Source organism: Gallus gallus, chromosome 1 (genome assembly GCF_016699485.2).
Source record: "Gallus gallus isolate bGalGal1 chromosome 1, bGalGal1.mat.broiler.GRCg7b, whole genome shotgun sequence".
Taxonomy (NCBI): Eukaryota; Metazoa; Chordata; class Aves; order Galliformes; family Phasianidae; genus Gallus; species Gallus gallus.
This window is the reverse complement of record NC_052532.1, coordinates 96120975-96141519: the sequence shown is the minus strand read 5'-3', so window position 1 is coordinate 96141519 and position 20545 is coordinate 96120975. Positions and strand designations below refer to the sequence as shown.

Genomic DNA, 20545 nt, shown 5'->3' with positions numbered 1-20545 from the left:
TTCAAGTTAGAAATCCAGGCAGTACAGTCTTTACATTACTATCCAAATACAAAACAGGAAAGAAAAATACCACACCAAAAAATCAGTACGTTACTTTCATATTTTCATTTTATGTCTACTGGTTCTTCCTACACTTTACTGAAAGAGCGTACATTATTAGCAGTAACAATCAAAGTTTGTTTTGTTTTTTTCATTACAAATACTGAAAATAATTCAGAATGACGCAGAAGACATTTTTACTGATTTATTCGAAAGAAAGAAAAAAAAAAAAAAACCAACAGATTTTGTTTCCTGTACTTTGCTTCAACCACAAAACCACTGCATGCTGCAGCTGAATGACATAAGTTACCTATTTTACCACCTTCCCTTTCAAGCTGGACAGCATTTTGCTGTTTTTCAAACACACTTATTACCTCTCTCTCCACGTTAGCAAGACTTTCCACATATGGACGCTGGCATGATTACCGGCATGTAGAATTTCACCAAAGATGCAGCATTTCAGCTACTTCCCGTTTGCAATGGCCTGCTGTTTTCCTTCTTCAGGAAGGTTCTCTATAGATTTCCTATTCTCTTTGATCTTCAAATCAGTTTCTGCACTTTGTATTCTTCCCCCCTCCAACAGTACTAATCAAAGGAATGTTTTAACAGCCACCTTAATATTTTCTTACTTTGATTTTCAGGCCCCCCTTTTTTATATATATTGTCCTTAATAATCAAGACAAACAATTAATTGCAGCACAGACACCCCAGTACTTATTAAATTCTGAATTTTGATAGATATACTCATAAATTAATAAACTCAACCCCCCCACACACATTAACATATGGAGAGAGTTTTATGTATATACATGCACTTATTCACGCTGACATCATAAAAATGAATCTCAAAAATATGAATGTTAATGTTTAAATAAAAGGTACCTACCTGGAATAAGCTGACCCAGTAAGTAATGACATCTGGAAAGGCTGCATGCAGCTACTATGACCAAAAAAGGATAATGTTTCCATTTCATGATGTGTCCCTCCTTGCATTACACCAGCTCAGCAGCGCTAACGTAAATGTTACCTGCAATGTGCAATAGAAATAAGAGCAGATGAATTAATGATAAATTTAAGTTACTTCCAAATATTTCTACCAGCATAACTGTATCAAGTATGCTGGTTTCAGTATAGCCAGCCATAAAAGTAAATAAATGTCATTTTTTTCCTAACAATTAGAAAGTTATAAACTACCATCAAAAGTATATTAAATATCCTTACAGAACAGCCAACTCCTAAAAAGATGTTTCAAAGGTAGATGTGAGGAGTTTTGATATATATTTTAAAGTGCTGCATATTATTTGGTTACTACTGAACTCAAGCTATTAAAGAAATTCAGCAAGATAGTTCCTTATGTTTTAAAAATGTGCTTCAGCCACATTTAGCTTTCTATAAAACCTAGGTTAAAACTATAACTGTCCTCCTGTTATGATGTTGTGTTTTTGCTCAACAAGAACTATGGATAATTTTACCCATTAATAGCTCTATCTGTTAATGTATCTTTCTATTAAATACATGTTATTAAGGGATGAAACTTTTCAAGTGACTGGTAGGAAAACTGAATTTTACAGAAAAGAATCTTTTGATTAGAAGTGACTTTTAGACTCATTTTTCTGACCACAACTGTAGGTTGAGAAGTATTCACAACTCCACCACAATTCAGAAATAATTTCTGCTCATCTTATTTGTTCTCTTGCACATCAACTATGTTGGCGCTCAGTATTTCTTGGCCAGAACTCTCCAAATCCCATTTACAGTATACCTGTCTGTACATAGTGCCTTTCCTTTACAGGTTTCTGAATAACATGTGGTGTTCTTTAGATAACCATAAGCTTCTAAAAACTTCTGAATTTTTTTTAGACAAATATCTTTATTTGAATATATATGCAATCTTAAAATAAATGCAATAGTTTTATTGCTTTGTTTTGTTGCTTTGATAAGGACCTTTATCTCAATTCAAAATAAAATGTGTGACCACGATGATTTATGCATTGTATAATATCTGGGGATTCACATCAAGTTCCTGGTGACAAGAGAGATGATATTTCATGTATTTATCAAGTTACTAGACAACCATAACTGCCTTACCTCAACTAAAAATTAGAGACCACTGAACACAATTGGAACTGAGAGGTAGGCTGGTGCATGAAGTTCTAGTCCAACAAAAAATAACTATGCTGGACCTTAATAACATCACACCGTCACTTATTTCTCTCTCCTTGTATTTGTTCTCCTAGCACCTGAGAACACATACACTGAGATGAAAAATTTGGATTATGATTCCCAAATGCCAGCTGACAAAATCAAAACAGAGCTATGAAAGTGCAAAGAAGGCATAGCCAGGCTCTTCAGTGGTGCCCAGCACCCAGACATGAAGCAGTGAGCACAAACTGAAACACAAAAAGTTCTGTCTAAACAACAGGAAGTACTTCTTTCCTGTACGATTGTTAGACCACTGGTACAGGCTGCTCAGAGATGTTGTGGAGTCTCCATCCTTAGAGATCTTCAGACGCCACCTGGTCACAACCATAGAATCAGAGAATTGTAGGGGTTGGCAGGGATCTCTGAAGATCACCTAGCTCAACCCCCTACTAAAGCAGATACCCCAGAGTAGATGACACAGGAAAGTGTTCAGGCAGGTTTTGAATACCTCCAGAGAAGGAAACTCCACAGCCTCTTTGGGCAGCTTGTTCCAGTGCTCTGTAAACATCAAAGTAAATATCTTTTTTCCTCATGTTTGTATGGAATTCCCTAAGTCCTAGTTTGTGTCCATCGCCCTTTTGTCCTGTTTCTGGGCGCCGCTGAAAAGAGCCTGGCCCCATCAATCTGACACCCATCCATTATAAGCATTGATAAGATTCCCCATCAGTGTTCTCTTCTCCAGATTTAAGAATCCCAGGTCTCCCAGCCTTTTCTCATATAGGAGATGGTCCAGGCCCTGGATCCCTCTCTGGGGACTGGATTCTCTCACTGGACATAGGACTCCAGATGCAGCCTCCACAGGGCAGAATAGAAGAGGAGGATCATTTCCATTGACATGCTAGCCACACTCTTTTTAATGTACCCCAGGATACCACAAGGGCACAGAGCTGGCTTGTGGCCAACCTGTTGTCTATCAAGACATCCAGGTCCTTCTCTGCAGAGTTCCTTCCCAGCAGGTCAGCATAAAACCTACACCGATGCATGCTGTTATTCCTTCCTAGGTGTAGGACTCTGCACTTGCCCTTGTTGAAACTCATCAGGTTAATCTCTGGCCAACTTGCCAGCCTGTTCAGGTCCTACTGAATGGCAGCACAGCCTTCTAGTGTGTAAATTACTCCTTCAAGCTTTGTACCATCAGCAACCTTGCTAAGAGTGCACTGTATCCCTTCATCCAGGTCATTGACGAAGATATTGAACAACATTTGACCCAGTACTGAACACTGGAGAACACTACTAGTTGCAGGTCTTCAACTAGGCTGTATACCACTGATCACAAATCTCTGAGCTCTGCCAGTCAGCCAGTTCTCAGTCCACCTCACTGTCTATTCATCTATCCCACACTTCCTAGGCTTCATTACAAGGATGTGAAAAGCCTGGCTAAAGTCAAGTTAGACAGCATCCACTGCTCTCCCCTCATGTACCCAACTGGTCACGACATCATAAAAGGCTACCAGATTGGTCAAGCATGATTTCCCCACATTGACTATTTCTGATAACCTTCTCTTCCATTTGCTTGGTGATGACATCCAGGATAAGATTTCCATCATCTTCCCAGGGACAGAGTTGAGACTGACTGATAGTTGCCAGTTCTTCCTTCTTGCTCTTTTTGAAGACTAGGGTGACACTGGCCTTCATCCAGTCCTTGAAAATCTCTCCTATTCTCCATAACCTTTCAAAGATGATAGAGAGAATGCTGACAATCACTTCTGCCAGTTTGTTCTGTACTCATGGGTGCAATCCATCAGAGCCCATTGATTTGTATGTATCAAGTTTGCCTAGACAATATCTGACTAGATCCTCTTTGACCAAGGGGAAGTCTTCCTTTCCCCAGACTCTCTTATCTCAAGGATCTAGGATTCCTGAGGGATCAGGTTAGCAGTAAAGACTGAAGCAAAGGTGTTTTATAACTCATCCCTTTGAGTCCTCTGTTACCAGGGCGCTCATCTCATTCAGCAGCACTTTTCCCTAGTTTTCCTTTTGCTATTGACATACATAAATAACTCTTTCTTGTTATTGATGATTTCCACCACCAGATTTAAGTGGACCTTAGCCTTCTTTGTTGCACCCCTGCGTACCCTGACAATACCCTGCTGAATCCAAAGATGCCCCCAAAATTATGTTCAGCCTCTACTACCATACCACCTACATCTGCCTCAGATGTCATGGACAATTAATAACAGAAGAAGTATTAACTCCAAAGTAACCCAAGTATTTATAATTTCTATTCATATTATGAATTGTCATAACACATTTTGACTATAATAATGGTGTTAAATATTCCTGTTCTACTCTTCAATTAGTATTTCAGTGTCTGAACTAGAAAACTAATATTGTAGAACGAGGACTGGCACTAATTAGGTGTTGCCACTGACAGAAGGATGCACCAGCCATATAAATTACAGCTGGCCTGAGACCTTACATAACATCATACTAAATGACTGCAGATCCACACCAGAATGTGCAAGAAAAGGTTCAAGTGCAATGTGTTGTCCATGCTACACAATGAAGATAAATACTGTTTCTTCTATGACATTATAATCATTACAGAATCAATGGCAACTTAAACTGCACAAACCCAGAGGAGAAAGAAGCACTATTGTAAATTAAGAGGAAGAGTCTAATCAATTATTTTCTACCACTTTCCAGGAATACTGCTATTTATTACTACAGTCAGCACAGCATGCAGCAGCAGAAGTAAAGACATTTTTCTAATCATTTTTCCTCAAAACCACTTAAAATAAACAACAATTTGACTATTAATGTTTTTCTCAAAAATGGTAAGCAACTTGTTAAAACTAGATTTTCACAGGATTTTGAGTTGAAGAAAAGGACACAAAAGTCAAGCAATCAAGATTTTAACGTATAAAAATAATTTTTACTATTATATTCTTCTTATGACAATCTTTGGTAAATATTATGCTGAAGAAGATAGCTTAATTACCAGATGAATCTGAAGTTTGATATGTTATGTACCCAAAGAGCATTCTGGAGTGAACTGAAAAAAATTTACTGAAGATATAAAAAACAGAAAATTTTTCTGAAGCAAAATAAACTACTTTTGAATGCAAGCTATTTTCAAAACTCTTCATTCATTGTTAGGCCTGCCAAACTCATATAAACAGTCTTACAGAAAAAAAGAAAAAAAGAAAAGAAGAAAAAAAGGAAAAAGAAAAAAGCAAAAGAAAAAAAAAGGGAAAAAAGGAAAAAAAAGACAAAAGAAAAAAGGAAAAAATAAAAAGCTAGGCCCGTATTTGTCCACTGAATCCTACTGAGAGGCTGGAACAGAAATCCAGACGTCAGTATCAGCCTGACAAACTGTATAGTAGTGACAGAAGATGTAGTCTAAATCCTAAATACCTAGTACCGAACTGCCTGCACATGAAAGCTCATTGTGAAGAGCCAAACATATGACAAAAGAAAAATCTTTTTCCTCCCACCAGTCTCATAAGTAATCTCTCTACCAGAAGTTCTGCTAATCTGTAATGTTTCCTTCACTTCTCTGGCTAAATAAACTGAGATTAATTTTGAACAATGGACAGCTTTAACAAAGGCATTTCCTCAGAGAGGAGTCCATAAATGAGACAGCAAGGAATAGAACATGATTTCTACAAAAGGAATCAATATATTCATCATTCAGTAGATGTGCAATGCAAGGTATGATGCATGACCTGGAATGTGTCAAAGAGCGAGTGTAAAGAATAAGCACAATAAAAGACAAGCAAACAAAAAAATCCAAAGACAAAAACATCATCCAAACAAAACAGTGATTTCCAGTATTTTTGTGAATTAGAGCCACTCAAGAAAAGTAACAGTGATCTGTATGATCCTAGGTTCATAAATTTGTCCCTTAGCCCCAGAATATTGGTCTCTCCCAAGCAAATTAAGTTAGGTGCTTCCTGTTCTCTCTTTTTTTTTTTGTCTGCTATGGCTAGAGGAATGTAAAGACAATTTCCAAATGTGCAAGAATAGGATTAGGAAAACCAACAAAGACCAGGAGGTCAATCTGGTAAGGTTTGTAAAAAGCAATAAGGAGGGATTTGACAAGTACACAAGCATCAACAGGGAAAAAGAGGCCCTTCTGCTAAACGGGGTGACAAAGGATGAAGAAAATGCGCATGTACTCTACATCTTCTTTCACTTCAATTTTTGTTGGAAAGACTAGCCCTCACAAATTCCAGGCCCCTGAGACTAGAAGGGAAGACAAGAATGCTTGCCCTTTGTAGAAGAGGGTCAGTTTAGGGATCATTTAACATGAACTCATGTTAGTCCCTGGGACCTGATAGGATTAACATGTGTGAGCCAAAGGAGCTAACCAGTGTCACTGCAAAGCCAATCTTGATTAGCTGTGGAAGGTCATGACAATCAAAAGAAGGTTCCTGAGAACTGGAAGACTGCAAAAGTCCCTTGTATCTTCAAGATGGAAGATCGAGAGCCAGTCAGACTCACCTCTGGTCTCTGAGAAGGTGATGGATTGAGGTACTCTGGAGACTTGGAGGTCCTGGTGGACAACAAGCTGAGTCAGAATGGTGCCTTTGCTGCACAGAAGGCCAAAAGTACCCTGGGCTGTTCAGCAAAAAGTGTAACCAGCAGGTCAAGGGAAGTGATCGTTCCCATCTGCTCTGCACTGGTGAAGTTAGGTAAGGAGTACTGGGTCCAGCACTGGCTCCTAATTGTGAGACAGACACAGACTTGGTGGAGCAAATCTGGCAAAGATGACCAAGAGACTGGAGCATCCAATACTTGGGAGGAGGCTGAGAGAGATAGGACTTCTCAGCCTGGGGAGAGAATGCACTGGTGGATCTGATCCATATGTATAAAGACCTGATGGGAAGGAATGAAAAAAGAGGGAGCTAGATTCCACTCGGTGGTGCCCAGCAAAATTGAGTGAAACATGGAAAATTCCATTTAAAAACAAGAAAACATATTTCTACCATGAGGGTGACTGGACAGTGGAACAAGCTGCCCAGAAACACGTGGAGTCTCCATCTTTGAGATTATACAAAACCTGACTGGTTACACACCATAGAAATCCTCTCTAGATGACCTTGACCAACAGGGCTGGAACAGGCAATCTCCAGAGGTGACTTTCAGCTTCCCACTGCACTGTTCAGAAACCACAGCACCAAAATCAACAGTCCATATACTGTCTCAGGAAATGCTGCAGTAAAATAAGACATGAAATGAGAAAAGAATGTCACAAAAAATTAATCACAATATCCTCAGTGCAGACTGTCTAGAAAAGATATCAGCATCAAGTGGTCTGGGAGCAGAGACTGACAGAATGTAGCTACTATGCTTGACATGTGTTTCTGGACTTGATAAAGAAAAAAAGATATACGAATGCTAAGAAAAATAATTTGTCCTGTGAACAGTGCACAATGCATGGTCAAAAATAGACAGCTGGAGAGGTTTGTGACAAGAGTTATCTTTGGAATAACTTTTTGATTCCATAGGTAAACAGAAAATACATAAAAAGCAAAAATACACAATGCAGTGTCCTGACATTTCAGTAGTTCGTATATTCAGGCTGATTATTCCCCTGAAATGCAACAATCAGTTTTAACTTGCAAACTATTCTCTTGCACAGACCTGCAGCATTTTATGTTTTGTCCTCTATTTTATATTCAGCCACTCATGGGGGAGATAACCAGTGAGAGTCAGCAGTGAATTCAATGGACAAAACTTGGTGAGGGGTCTAGAGCACAGGCCTTATGAGGAGCGGCTGAAGGAGCTGGGATTGTTCAGTCTAGAGAAGAGGAGGCTCAGGGGAGACCTTATTGCTCTCTATAACTACCTGAAGGGAGGTTGTAGTGAGCTGAGGGTCAGCCTCTTCTCTTGGGTGACTAGTGATAGGACTAGAGGGAATGGCTTCAAGCTGCACCAGGGAAGGTTCAGGCTGGACGTTAGGAAATACTACTTCTCTGAAAGGGTGGTCAGGCACTGGAATGGGCTGCCCAGAGAGGTGGTGGAGTCACCGACCCTGGAGGTGTTCAAGGAACGTTTGGATGTTGTGCTGAGGGACATGGTTTAGCAAGAACCATTGGTGAAGGGCGAATGGTTGGACTGGATGATCCTGTGGGTCTTTTCCAACCTTAGCGATTCTATGATTCTATAACTGTCAATCATCAGATGCTCATCTACAGCTACTCAGCTACTCAAAAAAAAAAAAAAAAAAAAGTAATATCTATGACATACAATCATTAGTATTTCTCTCCCATTAGGAAAACTACTTGTGGCTGGCAGGCAGTAAAATGCAGAAAATTTCATGCAGAAGAAGACAGATATTCTCCTACACTGTCAATTATTTCTATCTTTCATTTGAATAAACTCTTTGTATAAAAACAAAGAGATATAGAAATTAAGTATCTTCTGTTCAAACGTAAGTAAGTGCCCTGGTTTCATCCGGGACAGGGTTCATTTTTCCTTCATTATGTCTGTCATGACGCTATGGTTTGGCTTCAGTAAAAAACCATGTTGATAACACACCTATGTTTTATTTTCTGCTGAGCATACTGTCCCACCAGTGTGGGAACTTGGGGGGGCACAAGGAGCTGACCTGAACTGGACAGAGGGATATTCCATACCACGTGACATCATGCAAAAAATGTCACCTTAAGGAATGGTAAGGAGTAGGCTGGGCAGGCAGTGGATGCTTCAGGACTGGCTGGGAATTGGCCAGCAGGTGGTGAGCAATTGCTTGTGCATCACATGTTTTGTAGATAAATTATTTTTACCATTACCTTTTTACTTTCTCCCTTCCTTTTCTGTCTTAATAGTTTTTATCTTAACCCATTAATTCTACTATCTTTTATTTATTTATTTTTTTTTTACTGGCTCTTCTCTTCCATCCCACTGAGAAGGCGGGGTTGATCAAACAACTGTGTGATACATAGCTACCTGTTGGCTTAAACCACAATACATTCCTTCCAAGAGGTTTGAACTTGTTAAAAGTTAATGGTATCTCTTCAAAATAGTAAGAATATGTTTCTATTTTAATATAAATTTATGTGAAATTCAGTACCAATGGAATCATTCTTGTATTTTCCATTAGACACATCTTATGAGCTGTCTAAATATTAAGAAGTTAGTGCTTTTTGAAAATACAATCAAGGAATAACCTAAACAAAACAAGAACTCATATCTTGCACTACAGATGCATTATCTCTTTCTCTCCTCTCTGGCATATTAAACCAGCAATCCTTGTCTTGACTTCCAAGATTTTCAAACGATTGTTTGGAAAGATGGGGTATTGTATCTGTTACATGTTTCCCAAAGTGAGATACTGTGTTTTGAAACTGCTTTTCTAGAACTAAATACTCATCACTTTTTGATCATGAAACCTCTTCAAGGTTTCTGAGATCATAGGTAAAAAGAACTCAGGTGAAAAATAGGATTAGTAATGCCTTGACATAATTTCAATATGCCAGTTTTTACATATTTTCTTTAAAAGTAAAACTGAAACTAAGATTAAATCATTTACATATTCCAATCAATCAATTAATTGAAAGGCTAATATCTACAAAAGAAAAGTTGTGAACGTGCATTTAAAAAAACATTCATAATAATACATGAAAATCAACAGTATTTCTTAAATAGGGATATTTGAAGGAGTAAAGTTGTTGTTTGTCAAATGTACTTCCAAATGGAGCCTAGTGGAAAAGGAATAATGTTTGATAGAAAGAAAATTCAGTGCCTGAAAGGTTAAAAAATATTCCTTTGACTGGATTTGGACTCCTCTGTTATACCTGACATAAAAAAACAAGGGTTTTTCAAAGACATTTAGCTTTAAACATTCACAGTACCTTTGAATGTCCTCAGCAGGACCAGAAAAGAGGGATTCAATTTTCAAAGATAATTGTGTCAGATAACTGTCTCATCCCTTTTCAAAAACAATCTGATAAATACCTAATTACCAGCTGAGTGATTTCAGAGCCACACAACTCGGTCTGAGAGAAGGCTACAGGGAATGACAAGGTCCCTTAAAGCCGTCAAGAGCAAGAAGCGTTTGGCTTGTGAATTGCTTCATTTATTAGGCTGGTAAAATGCACAGAAGTCCCCAGTGAAAACAAAATATTCATAAAATGTTGAAATGATAAACAAAATTAATATTTCACCCATAAAGTACTTGCTTTCACATAAAAGAGGACTGAGTGCTACAAAACAATTATATTCTAAAATCCATGACAGTAAAGACTCAAGTACTTAAAACTGCTCATTTTTTGTACACCAATCTTTACTATTGTTGGTATGTAATATTGTATAATAACAATAATTTGTGTTGCAATCTTGTTGCTATTCCATGACAGAGCCTTAACTACATAACTAGAAAGAGCTTACAAAGTGAAGTAAATGTTCACAAACAACCTCCTGTTCCTTGAAAAAAAAAATAGTTAAGAAAATCCATATTAAAAAAAAAAGAGTATCTTCATTTTTGAATTAATTTCACCAATTCACCAATGAATTTTTAATTTAATTTAAAACAAAAGAAAACACACAGGTATAAATTTCTGAAGCTTTTGAAAGTTCACACTATAAATGCCAATCTTGTAATCTTTCTGAACTCTTTGTGCTTGGAGAAGTGTTGACCCCCTACAAAACTTCCTAACTGTTAATGGAGTGCAGAGCATGAAATACCAACATAATGATGCAGAGTTCAGAAGCATAGATGGGAAACAGAAGATTACCGATAACACTTCAACTATTAAATTGACAAAGTGATGTATTCCTCAGGCTTTATGAAATACATGTTTATGTTGTGGAAAACAGCAGATCTGGGGTGGCAATCTCAAAAGTACACGTCTGACCTACCACTACACCCAGGCTGTAGCAAATTGATTGGAATTTTGCAAATACAATGAAATAGGATGGATCTATGCAATTCTGTAAATCTCAGTCATATAATTTAAAAATAAGGACAAAAAAAGTACTGCATATATGTAGCAGAGAGGTGAGTCAATGTTGTTGAGTACACAATGTGGCGACAAAGATTTAAACTAAGATGACTGATTTTACTGTTGAGTGGAACAGTAGCAACTATACAGTCAAGAACAAACGGGGACCATTTTAGAACCTGTTCCTCTCAGATTCTCACCAATTAAGTGACAGCATTTCTGAGTACATCATTATTCATCTCACATAAAGAAAGAAACTGAAGCTTGCCTAAAAGAGCTGACTCACTGATAGAACTTAGGTTCTGTCAGGCAGGGTAGTATAGTCAGTGGGGAAGATGAAGTTCTGAGGTTTTGCTGGTCTGCAAATTAAGGTTTTAACTCAGATTGCAGCTCTGACATAACCTGTGTTTTGAAACTGTGCTTCAACTCGGAATTAACATTCTCAGATTCCTAAGTAATTGTCACTAAATGCAAGGAAAAGCCCAAACTGCACTTCAGTGCATGAGGAAACCTTTGTGCTCATCCAACCAACATATTTCTTGTGCTTCTATCTGTCGTCACAGTAAATGTCACCTCATAAATGTAACACTGTGACACACACAAAAAATAGAAATACTAGACAAAACCTTAGTGCACAAAGCAAAAGAGAAAAATGGTTCTCCCTTGCAAAGCTCTTGAAAAAAAAACAAGCATTTTAGAACCGTGGTCTGCAGTCTCTGGTGACAAAAAGGCTTGCCAGAATTCTTTTCCTCTGGAGCTTCAACTTCGAGAAAAACAGCTTGGCTTTTGGCCTGAATAGGAACTGAAGCAATTAGAAAGGATTTGCAAATCCTGCCCAACTAACAAGCGTTCTCAGGCACAGAAATTTACATCAGAATTCAAAGAATATTCATCTCTCCCCAGAAATGCATTCATCCCTCTGGGATCACCAGTAAAGGTGAAGCTTAAACAATATAGGGACTTTCAACATTGTCTGCTTCTTGGTTAAACAGACTGGTGTGAAATGCTAACTCCCTGGGGGAAAGGAAGAAGACTCCAGCTTTCACTAAGATACCGCAAGAGTGGCAGAATACCTTTGAAACTGAGACTGATCTGATAAAGTCGTTATGGTTGTTAATAGCAACCTTTCCTCTGCTTCCCTGGACGAGACCACAGTAATCAGCTGCAGCATGGGGCAGTGAGCAGTACAGCCATCGGTATGGGGGAAAACTGGAGGCTGCCTGCACCTCCTGAAGGCCATATCCTATCCCCATCCCAGAGAGCTAAGAGCTTCTCCCTCTATGTAAGAGAAGTACTATTGCCTTCTAACCTTTCTGGGAACACAGACAGTAGCTTTTTCCAATGTTTCATGCCTAAAGTAGACTTTGCTATCTCACCACTGCGTTCACCCCATGGGCAAGGATTTTCATGTGAAGAGAAACACAATGAATCTCTAAGTCACACCACTTCTATGGCTCCTGAGATTGCAAGATCTTGGGCCAGAGGAAAAGATCAGTGTTGCCATGCCCAGCACTGAGGCAAATGCAGAGAGGACAGGACTGTTACTAGTTGTCTGTCTCATGGTCCATGTATTGCTGCATACCAGCTAAGTGGGAAGGAGATGCTGGGCACTGCAAAGGTGAGCCTTATATTGTGTGGTGGAGAATGAATTACAGATCTCCTCTTTGATCTGGAATTAGTTCAAAGAGAAAGTTAAATAGATACAGGATTTGAACCTTTCAGAATTCAAGTCCTTCAAGCTCAGATATTTCCATGAGGAGAACAGGCAGCAGAGGCCGGGGGCCCACACACTACATTCAGAGAACCCTTATGATCTCTCTTGATTATGCTTTATGAAAGGGATTTACTTAGTCCATGTGGTATCAACAAATTATGAAAAATAAATATATTGCTGGCAAAGTACTCACAGAGTGTGATAGGCTCCACGTTCCTACAAGTAGGAGGGAACAGAGAATCTGAGGCAACACCTGAAATTTGACTTTCAATATTTCCATGTAATTGGTAATCCAAATAGAATGCATTTTAAAAGTTCAGCAAGATATTAAAAAAAAAAAAGTTTATTTTGTCATCTAAACATTAATTTGAAAATGCAGATAAATCCTTTAAAGAGCATCATGAATCTCCCCACCACCCCTGTCCTTGATTCTTTGCTGTTATGTGAATCCACTCCAACATATTTTTAATCATCTCCTCAGTTCTGGAACACAAATTAAAGTCTGAAGGTGTCTGTTAAAGAGCTAGCAGAAGAACTCAATCTGACAGACCAAATGCTTTCAGCCTGGAAAATCTCCCAGGTGATAAGGCTCCAGGCAGTGATTCCCATCTTTTAGCAATAAACTGTTAGTGTACATTAACATGTGAAGTACAGTAAAACAGAGCATGTGTTTTAAGCTTTGTTTCTAAGTATTACTGAGGAAAAAGAAAGAAAGGACAAAGCTCCTAAAAATCTTCCGACCAGAGATGTACAACAGATAAAGATAATTAAGGTTTTATGACTCAAACTGAAAAATTCTGGTGGAAAACAAAGTAATATTTACATGCACAAGTATACAATGAAAAACACACATCTCACACTAGCACATTCTGGAGTTTCAGCTACCCAGACTACAGAGTACACCAAAGCCTTGCAGCAGTTCTCATTCATGCCAGGAACATTCCTGGTAGAAAAATTCAGCTGAAGCAAAAGAGATTTCTTTCTGTCAGTATACCTAACATACCAAAAATTCCGATTAGCTGGCTAAGATTTTGACAGGTCCCCAGTTTCCAGCACAGATCCTCACACACTTTATTTCTGTCAGAAGCATAATCAGATGCTCGCACATGTATCACACTCTCTGTAACTGTAACAGACACCAGCTATAAACATATTTTAGAAGTTATGGATGTGCCTGCCACAACCGGTGTGACCTTTTCTAATAGAGGAACTGCTGCATAATCACTCTCAGGTGGGCAAGAAAATAAAACATCATGAATCACCAAATTCAGTCACATCAGCAGGAATTTGAAGACGTGGGCCAAATAACTAAATTGCTGACTCCTAAATCTTAAGAGATCACAGCTTAAATATTCCTGAGCTGGACTGAAGCTGTCAATTGAAATTTTATAGATGGGAACAAGCAATTTCCTAGTAGTAAACCATGACAGTCAAACTAACTCATCACTGATGATTTCTTAGGAAAAAGACAGAAAAGAAAGGCTGAATTCACAGAACAGTGACTTAATAATCACCTGTATTTTAGCATATTTCATTTAAGCACTTCTCTCAGTCTTGGACTACTAGAGGAATGACTACCATACAGCCTTGTGCCCGTGTAATTTTTAAAAGGCTGAGTGATGAATGAGAAACGTTTTTGTCTGACTTTCAAGAAAGTTTCTATTTCATTCTGCTTTGGAAATAACTGAAATAAACCGGTGTTCCTCCTCTAATAAGTCCTATGCTGCCAGAAACAAGAAAGCAAGCAACAATATCATATGCTTTCTTTCTCAAATAGAAACAGAAATGAAGGCCATTAGTGAGATGTCAGAAAAAGTTGTGCACATCCTGGCTTCTGCTATTGTGCTGTACTGCCACTTTTAGAAGGCAATGCTGCTTTTCTAGGACTACAGAAAAGGCAAATTAAATTTGGTGAAAGATATTTTAAGAAAGGGACTCAAGATAATTTTTATTCATTTACTCTAGTTCATTTTTAAAAATAATTTCTTTTAATTTTTAATTTTTATCTTGCCTTTCCCTCCTCTCCTTCCCCTAGCCTCCCCCCCCCCCCCCCCCCCCCAAAGCTCCTCCTCCCCAAAGGTCTGGAAACCTGGATCCACACGGATGGGTTTTTTGCAGCACTAATGCTAAATCCAGTGAGAAGAAAGTAGCAGGTTCATACAGCTAGAATAAATATTTGCTTACATTTTGAGATTCTGATTCACCATATAGTCAAATGAACTAATCAGTATTAATGAAGTTCACAACATGCCTCAAAGGCACATTTCTTACACGCATTGAATTGATTCAGAGCTACTCTCCTCTAGTTCTTTTCCTGTTAGTGAGAGGGAAATAAATATAAGTCCTCATATCTTTGCCAACTCGCAACACAAGCCACTTTCCAATCATTTCCTGGAAAACATATATACTTAATTTGCACTGGTCTACTAGATCTCTAGTGTGTATTGGCAGACAAAAATGAAATTTGTGAAGTACCACAAAGAGTGTGCTTTATAAAGTATAAAATAAACTTTTAAACTGGAAAAAAGTAACAGCTACGCACATTTTTTTCTAGAAAAAATGGGTATGCACTAGCATAATCATCTGCGCTCACAGTGTAGGACTATCTTGCATAGCAAGCACTAGATTTGAAACCTCAAATTATATATGCTCATAACTAATAAATTGATGTTTAATAAAAATAGAGCTTCTTTGGCACAAACACACAGTAATTGAAGTAAATGTGTAACAGTTGAAATAACAGTTGAAATAACACTGCTTTTCCCTCTTGGGCTGAAGTGATGATGCTATGAGGAACTGTTTCACAGTTCCCCAAGGTGTCTTCTTCCTCCAGAAGATGCTGCTCATACAAAGCATTCAAAGTGCTCAGGCTGTTAACTGAAGTGCCAGCAGTTGATAAATCAACATCTCGTTTTCATAAATTGAACACTATATCTCCCACCATTTAAGTTCATCTCTGAAATTGCCACTGATGAAAAAAAAGTAAAATTTAAATCAGGAAGAAAGAACATGCCAACATACGCTGCTTTGTTCTGCCTTAAAAAGGTAGACATTAGGATTCACTCTATTGTGCATTTTGGAAGGCAGTAACTTCAGCAGAACACAGGGAAAAGGTTTACCCTTAGGAATGTCTGGAAAAGCACTGCATCCTTTTTCCAGTAAAATCAGCTTTAAAATATCCTCACAGATAAAACACAATCAAATACAAAATAACATACAACTGACAAGCTGCTTATGTTTTCCAAAGCAATAGACGCTGTTCTATCGCAGGCAAGGAAGACCAACGCAAATAAAAACATAGTGCACAAATAGAAATTACAGCAGGAAATAAACTCTGTGTTTTAAATGGGTAAATCTGATATTCAGAAAATCAAAATTTCTCTGCCAAAAACTTTCCCTTTTTAAATATTCACTCAAGCCTTCAAAAACTGATATTTATGAATCTCCATTTTTAGCTATTTGCTGCACTAATTTTAAATAGCCTTGCTCACATTTACATATAAATTAAGTCAACTACATAACCACATTCCTTAAGCAGTTTATTTACTCTGTACTTCGCAAATCATGCTTCAGGTTCTCCCTTTCACAGGATATATCATATAGAAAATCTGTCTTCTCTGAATATCTGGAATAACCTGAGTTGTACAGCATGTACAACACAGCAGATTCTGAACAGTCTCGGAAAAAAAAAAGGAAGTCACAAAACAGTGCAGGAAAGACACAATATAGTTTTACTGTTCTTCCATATAGTGCAACCTGTCAGTCTAATCGTAAGTCTGAAACACTAAATTCACACATGAAAGTTACTCTGACCTGCTGGGCAAACATTCAAGCAATTTATTTTAATGGATCGCTGTCTCCATTCAAACATAAATCAAACACAGCATTACAATGATAGAAGGTGCAAGAAACTTCTGGTGTCAGATCTATCAAGTCATGAAACATGAAACAGTAAATACATCCTTTATTAAAAATATTTAGTCATCATCTATGTCTTTTGGTTTCTTTCGTGTTGTTGTTGTCGTTGTTGTTTTTCCTAACATACACCTAATGAAGATACTTACTAAACAGTAAATAAGCAGCTTTATTGACAAGTCGCAGATTAACCTCTCCACTCCTGACCTTTCTTCTACCTCATCTCCGCCCTCAGCTGTCTCTGGGATACCTCACCTAGCTGGCTTGCCATTGGCTTAAACAGGACCCAAACTGATCTCTTTGTCTTCCCACTCAAGCACTGCATCACCAGCACTCTCCCTGTCATTCAAACCTTTAATACAAACACCATTTTTGTTTCACCTTTCCCTAGCATTCCTAATCCAGATCACATAAATCTTTCTGCTGCTTCTTCTATACATTAAAGATAATTTTTGTCCTTTTTGCCTACACAGCTAAATGCTCACTTAAGCTTTTGGTTCTCATTTTGATTCATATATTCTCAAGCTCCATTACATCGTATCAGCCATTCACTTTCAACCCATTCTAAAAGCAGTTTCTAGTTTTATCTTCATTTATGTTTGACCAGAATGAGTAAAAACTCCAAAAGCATAAAACAGCCTAAAAATCAAAGATCCTTGAATCCATTTAGAATTCTAAGTGAATATGGGTCATTTTTGTAAGCACTCATGCAGCTAAAAATGCAGATTATTATTTGACACATGAACATGTACAAAAGCTTTTCTGACAACAGCACTTCTGAGCTTAAGTATCTTGGAAATTAGACAATTTTACACATTCATCCACTCTTGTTATCCTTCTGAAACCCTTTTGTGTTTCATGCACCAACGTCTTCAGATCATTTCTCAACTTTGTCCTTTTTTGTCTGCTCTTTGCTCTTGGCATTTTAAATTCAGTTTTTCCCCTATATGCAGCTTTATCACTTTCTCCCACAAATGTCTAAAAGTTCATTTTACTTCATGCCTTTGCAATAAAATATGCTCAGAGAACTGGTCTTTAACAGTACACTTAATTCTAACAAGCAGTTTAGTAATGTCAGCTAAGTCTTAAGATAGTCAGTGCTATGATAGTAACAAAGAAAGTAACTGTTTACACAGAGCATATACTTGTACATGTATATAAAGGATATATAACAACCTGAAGCTTCTTACAGAAATGTGGCTATCATATTTTGTGCTTGCCTTTGATACTTTGAAGCAGCCGCCCATTTTCTCCCCTGGTTTAGACCAGTTTGCTCTCCTCTGTTGTGCATTTTTCCCCTATGTACCTGTATTCCTTTCTGTACTTCATACACATGGATTAAGCTGCAGAGTTTTAGTCCATGTGATATAATGAAGAAAAAATGAAAAAGGGGAAAATAAAAGCACTCATCACAGATCATCAAGCATTTTAGTACAGCTCCTTAATAAAGGAGAACATCTCCTTAATTAAGGAGAACATCTCCTTAATAAAGGAGAAATCCAAAACTGTATCACAGTTACTGAAATTCTTACTTCAGAAAACTACCTTATGGTTTTCAGCAATTTGCTTGGAAGCACTGGGCTCACAGACATAAGGAGGAGATATTTTGGAGAAAGGTATGATATTTCTGATGAAAATACTAAATTATTTGTTTTTGTAGAGTCTGTATTTCCTTTCTTATTCTCACACTATGCTACATGTTAAGTTTTGACATTGACAGATTAAGGGAAGGAGAGTGGAAAGTGAAGGAGTGATGTGGCTGTGGCTGTGACAGCAGCAAGACGGGTCCCAGCAGGGGATGTGTCAGGCAACTATAAAAGCAGCAGCAGTATGGCACTGCAGCCTAGGCCTTCAGTAAGTGCAGTAAGCACCTGCTAGCAGACATGGCTCAGGTGGTCTTCATCACCCTGGCTTTGCTGGGAATCATGTAGAATCCTGAGCTGAGGTTTAACCATATGGGTGTGGAAGTGCAAGAACACGTACATCTGCATGCAGAGAAGCTGATTCCGGATGTGACTTGGCCACTGCACAGCATGAAGCAGGGGAACCAGGAACAGGGTGGGGTGGCCAAGAGAGCCCTGCTCTTTGCCACCTTGCAGTACTGGCAGCTCTGGGCCTTTGCTGGAGTCCTTATTATGCTGTTTGGCTTCTGTTGGCATATGAGGAAAGGGAGAGACAATCCAGAGAGAATCAGCAAGTTTTGGGCCTTGGCTGGGCTTCTCATCCTGCTATTTTGACTCTGGCAGTTCCTCAGGGAAAGGAAGCATAAGTTTGATAGCAGTAGCAAGCAGGAAAGCTCCCAAAGCAAGCAAAGAGACACAGACAGGGAGGTAGAGGAAGTCAACAACCCAGATAACAAACGAGACCTGGGCAGAGTTTGTGTTGATAGCATCCAGTGGCCAGCACTGGACATGGCTGATAAGAACCATCTGGTGGAAGAGCTGGTGGATATTCTTCTTTGTGCCTGCCTAGGATGCTCCTGACACAGCTTCAAGCACTGGCTGCAGCCAGTCATCAGCGTGACCTGCATCTACGAAGGATGGAGTGCCCATGAGGACAACTTCCTCTACAACCTGATAGTGCCCCTGAGGCCTCCTCCCAGGCACACATTCCACATGGAGCTGGGAGATGTGGAAGAGATGTCAGCAAGGATGTCCTGCCAGTGCATGGAGAAAACCACCCACTGGTTCCAGAACCGGATGAAAGCAGCTTGGAAACATCTGCCTCAGTTGCATGATTGCTGTCTAAATGTTCTGCCCTCTCAAGGATCCTGCGAGATCAAGCTGGTCACCCCCTCCATCCTTCTCCATTGAGACAACACTTGGGGTGCATCTCATTGACTCAGAGACCTTCCCGAGCACTGTGTAGGCTGATGCCAGCTTCACCAGCAGCATGGCATAGTCAGAAAAATGTGCTGTGGCAGATATGCAGTTTGTCAGGAAGATAGGTGGGCATGTCTGGCACCACAGCTTCCTCCTCAACTGTCTGCAGACTTGCACTTATCTGCTGGTGGGCACAAATGTTTCCTCTCAGGCCTTTAAGACAGCTGTGATTTGCCACGTGACGACCACATCCCCATCAAGCCTGACACAAGAGGCATTGTCCCTGTGTTTGGGTGAACTCCTGTGGCATCTCTGCTGCTGTCTGGAGAATAAACTCCTCAAATGCTTCCTCTTAAGTTACAACAGGGTCCCTGAAAACATGGTCCTCTTGACAGCTTTCTGAACAGCTGGCCCACATAAACTCTTTAAGCATCTGGTGCAAAAGCAAGCCACCCACACCCAGGTATTGCTCAGGTTAGAGGAGTTGTAACAGGAGTTGTAAGATCAGCTCACAAGAAGGTTGAGCTTGGAAGAAGTGTCCACTGATGATGGAGGAGTCTTCTCACATAGAGCTGTGTTTATGGTGGCTGGTTTATGGTGCCACAGCTGGTGGCAGATAACCTGATTCCAGAGGGAAGAAGAGGGCAGGATGGAGGAGACAGAAAGGAGAGGGAAGGCCCTGTGCCACAGCCTGCTGCCAGCAGAAGCAACATCCTCCCTGGGACGTTTTTCCCAGTGCCACAGCTGGAGATGACTGCAACTGTTGTGCCTTTCACCGTTCCTTCCTCTTCATGGACTGTCATGGCCCAGATGACTATTTCACATAGGACCAGACATGCTCCTTCACAGCTGTGGTTGTGCAGGGATGAAGCAAGAAGCACTGGTGAAGGCCTCAGTGTGGTTGCCAAGGGCAGGGTGGAGAACCTGTCCTTCCCAGATACTCCCTGGGCACTGATGCCCCA

At 39.2% G+C, this 20545-nt stretch overlaps 1 protein-coding gene across 3 annotated transcripts in view; it reads right to left on the bottom strand.

Annotated features, from left to right (window-relative positions):
• Positions 1–20545, bottom strand: part of ROBO1 (roundabout guidance receptor 1) — a 707723-nt gene that overhangs the window by 618201 nt on the left and 68977 nt on the right. For all 3 annotated transcript variants that reach the window (XM_046904542.1, XM_046904541.1, XM_040653484.2), the window contains exon 2: positions 926–1066. In XM_046904542.1, the coding sequence (XP_046760498.1) occupies positions 926–1013 (88 nt within the window). In that variant the 5' untranslated portion in view covers positions 1014–1066. The remainder of the gene's footprint in view (positions 1–925; positions 1067–20545) is intronic.